The sequence below is a fragment of the Lolium perenne genome, chromosome 4, assembly GCF_019359855.2.
Source record: "Lolium perenne isolate Kyuss_39 chromosome 4, Kyuss_2.0, whole genome shotgun sequence".
Taxonomy (NCBI): Eukaryota; Viridiplantae; Streptophyta; class Magnoliopsida; order Poales; family Poaceae; genus Lolium; species Lolium perenne.
The window spans coordinates 190,734,740-190,738,430 of NC_067247.2; the positions used below are offsets into that span (position 1 = coordinate 190,734,740).

General features: G+C 44.3%; 1 protein-coding gene across 1 annotated transcript; it reads left to right on the forward strand.

Annotated features, from left to right (window-relative positions):
- Window positions 1–2,069, forward strand: LOC127348917 (FBD-associated F-box protein At5g60610). Its single transcript, XM_051374775.2, has 3 exons — window positions 1–971; window positions 1,106–1,240; window positions 1,660–2,069. Exons 1-3 carry the CDS (start codon window positions 84–86, stop codon window positions 2,011–2,013), a joined length of 1,377 nt encoding a protein of 458 aa, XP_051230735.1. The 5' UTR covers window positions 1–83; the 3' UTR covers window positions 2,014–2,069.
- The last annotated feature ends 1,622 nt before the right edge of the window (window positions 2,070–3,691 follow it).

The following is a 3,691-nucleotide window of genomic DNA, read 5'->3' on the forward strand; positions in this document are numbered from 1 at the left end:
GCATGCTTCGGCGGCTCCCTCTCCTCTAGCCCCTCTCTAGATCTCTTCATCCACCTAACCTAATTCCGTGCCGGCCAAAGGACATGGAGACGGCCGGTCCTAGCAGCAGGAAGAGGAAGTCCGCCGCGCTCGATGGCTGCCGTCCGGCGGCAGCGACGGGAGCTGCCGATTCTCGATCGAGTGAAGATCTCGATCGCATCAGCAGCCTCCCCAACGAGATCCTCGGTGAGATAATCTCCCTCCTCCCCACCAAGGAAGGTGCTCGCACCCAGATCCTCGCCCCCCGCTGGCGCCACCTCTGGCGCTCTTCCCCTCTCAACCTCGACTGCGATCACATCAGCCCAAGGTTAAAACTCCCTCGTATCTTATTACGCATCATTTACTCCCACCAAGGCTCCGGCCGCCGCTTCCGCAGTCCCGTGTTGTACACCAGTCACCACATACATGCCGTGGAAGCTTGTCTCCTGTCCCCCGCTCTCGATAGCCTCAAGGAGCTCGAGCTCACCAGCTGGAGAGGGCATCCGATACCGGCGTCGGTCTTCCGCTTCTCGCCCACTCTCTGCGTTGCCCACATAGGGCACTGCAGCCTCCCGGACGACACCCTACAAGGAGTTCATTTTCCCCTTCTTAAGCAGCTCGAGCTTCTTCATAGCACCATCTCGGAGGGCTCACTAAATCGCATGATTGCCGACTACCCCTCTCTCGAGTGCTTGCTAATCTTATGCTGCAGAGGAGCCCGCTGCCTTCGGATCAATTCTCTTGTCATTACAAGCATTGGAGTCAATAATTATTCGCCATATGAACCCATGCTAGAGCAAATCATCATCGAGAGTGCTCCTTGTCTTGAAACGCTACTCCATCTCCATGAGCACCAGGGCTTGCGAGTCTCGGTACTCTCGGCACCTAAGTTGGAAACCATAGGCTGCACCAACGCCACCGGCCTCGTGCTTGGTGGTTCTGCTGAAATTCAGGTATGTAATTAACTGCAGTCTTGTTGATTTGTACCATCGCGGGTCTTCGAGTTACTTCCATTTCTGTTCGCACAGAAGTTACATATAAGTTCTACATGTATATTGCCTAATCTTGGATTTCATGCTTGATGAAGGGACTGCATGTTGATATGCTTGCAACGCCGGTTTGCACAATCAAGTGTTTGGCTCTATGTATGCCTGCTCTTAGTTTGGACGTGGTTATTGAATTGTTGAGATGCTTTCCGTGCTTGGAGAAGTTGTACATTCAGGTAATGATTATCCACTCACAACACCATCTGTTTGGCTGCTCATTTGATCCATTTTTTGTTCTGAAGTTACTGATATTTATTTGCCCATGTTCTTATCCCATGTTCTGAAGTTACTGCTATATATGAATATGATGTGTTTCAGATATAAATTGGATGGTGTATGAATTCCATTAAAAACATTAATTGACGCTTTTCATAAATTGCATATAGAAATAAACAAATTACTAAAATTATTTCTAGATTTTCAAGAGAAACAGTAATTCTTCTTTGTAAAATAAAAGAATTATCCTTCTATTAGAATCCAATTTGCATCGATAACATAAATCCAGTTTAGCAGTACGTAGATGAATACTTGCAATTTTTGTGTGTACGGGATCAATAGCTTCAAAATAACTAACATGTTCTTTTTCGTGATACAGTGCAACGAACCAGGGAGAAGCAACGTGTGGCGTCGTGAACACCTGGATCTGCTCGGACGTCTTGACATCCGTCTCAAAACAGTTGTATTGAATAATTACTCGGGCAGAAAATCAGACGTTGATTTTGTCAATTTCTTTACATTCAACGCTGGACAGCTAGAGACTGTGACACTTGTCGTCGACCCCCCCAACATTGAGAAGTTCTTGGCAAAACAGCGTCGAAAGCTTAAGCTAGAGGACATTGATTCAAATGTGACTCGGATTAATTTCACTAATCAATGTCGCCACAAATTTGGCGACATAAAATATGTCCATGATCTGGATATAAAATGTCCTTTTCAATGGTTGTTTTGAAAATACTTTGTTTGGTCTAGTGAGAAGTATTCTATCCAATCAGTGTATCTTATTTTGTGTTTGTCCAACCTCCATTAGCTGTTGAATTTCTAGATTGTCAAAAAAATGATATTATGTTTGTACTATTGTAAGTTTGTATTATCTTGGAACTTTCGAACAATCTGTTAATTTAAATGATGTTTGCGGTTAGATCTTGTTTTATCATGATACCTCGTTTTATAATGATACATTGTGGTTTAAATAAATCATCTGGTGTGTGGGTGGCAGGGTGGGGTAATTTAGTGGAATTTTATGTATCAATAATACAATGTGTATATATTGCAGAAAACAAGAACCCAGAATTTTGTGGAATTCTATGTGTCAACATTAGATTGTTCTTCCTCGCAAAAAAATAATAATAGAATGTTCTGCATTTGCCTGCACTCCAAGCCTTCAAGTAGTCTGGAGACCGGCTCTCTGAAGCTGGCTGTACCAAGCAAGAAGGAATGTCATCAGGTTCAGCCTTACCGGTTGTAATTAACGAGCTAATGCCAGAAATCTTGTTGTTCCATACCTCTACACCAGTGTCTTGTTAATATTACGGTGACTCAAGCTAGGCTCCAAGCATCACCTCTTGAATTGCATGTAACGACCGAAAAATGCAGAGGGTGGAAGTGACGTTTACTCCTTTGGCTAGTGGAGCCGTGGAGGGGATGTACCACCCACTCACCCGAGTTTAAGTCCTCTGTGAATGCGGATATGGGTTCTTATTAACAGTAATAAAACTTTTTGTTGGGGTGTTCCTCGCCGCTTTTCTGGCTTTCAAGAAAAAACCCTACATGTAGGGTGCCAAACACACACTCCCCAAAGCAAAGAACTTTTGTCAGGCTGAAGCTTCAATTCCCACCCTGTTTCGTATCGGGTTGCTCCTGACGTCGTCGTCGACACTGACCAGTGATCTCGGTGTTAGTGCCCCCTCCACCATGCCCTCCTGACATCTCGTGTTGCCTGTGATCACTGCCTTCTTCAGCTCGGATTTGAGGCGCCTCCGAGGAGCTCCGCACCAAACCTTCGTTTGTGAGCTTCCTCCACTCATGTCGCCTCCGTTGCGCCGGCCATGCCGGCCTCCTGCTGAAATTATTATAGTAACAAATGAACTTTTACAAATTATTGTTGAGCATAGTTGTGGTTTTATCTAATAGTCCATTGTGCTTGTTGGATCTTATTGTATGTCTTTTTTTTCGCAGCCACTAAGAACCATGTGTGGTTGGGAGGAACTGAGCAGATCCAAGATCATGCCTCCATATAGTTGCCACCTTGGTTAGCTCACACACATAGTTGAGCATGGAAGACGCAGAAACTCACAACCTAACCTGAAAATGGAATCCCCTGGGGCTTAAAATAAAGATCTTCATATGATGTGGAAACAATATGTACAACATGCCTTTGAGAAGCAGTTCGAAATGGTGACGTTGGCAACAAGATATTTTCAGCAATGTAGAGAAGGTTAGCGCAATCATTTCTGACTAGGAACAATTATGTATGAGAAGGCTTCAAGGTGAATAGCACCGATTAACACTATTTGATGCGCCGTTGATCCCCAAAAAAGTACTTAACGTCCACCATTAACAACTTTAAGGATGTCTTAGTTAAACCCATCATTTCTTATGGGATATTTCTCCGTGTGTACCTAATATAA

Bases quoted from the DNA above. Each gene is read 5' to 3' on its own strand.
- LOC127348917 (XM_051374775.2), top strand. From the start codon at position 84: ATGGAGACGGCCGGTCCTAGCAGCAGGAAGAGGAAGTCCGCCGCGCTC. The intron at 972-1,105 runs GTATGTAATTAA...TGCTTGATGAAG, and splicing joins GTGGTTCTGCTGAAATTCAG to GGACTGCATGTTGATATGCT. The intron at 1,241-1,659 runs GTAATGATTATC...TTCGTGATACAG, and splicing joins TGGAGAAGTTGTACATTCAG to TGCAACGAACCAGGGAGAAG.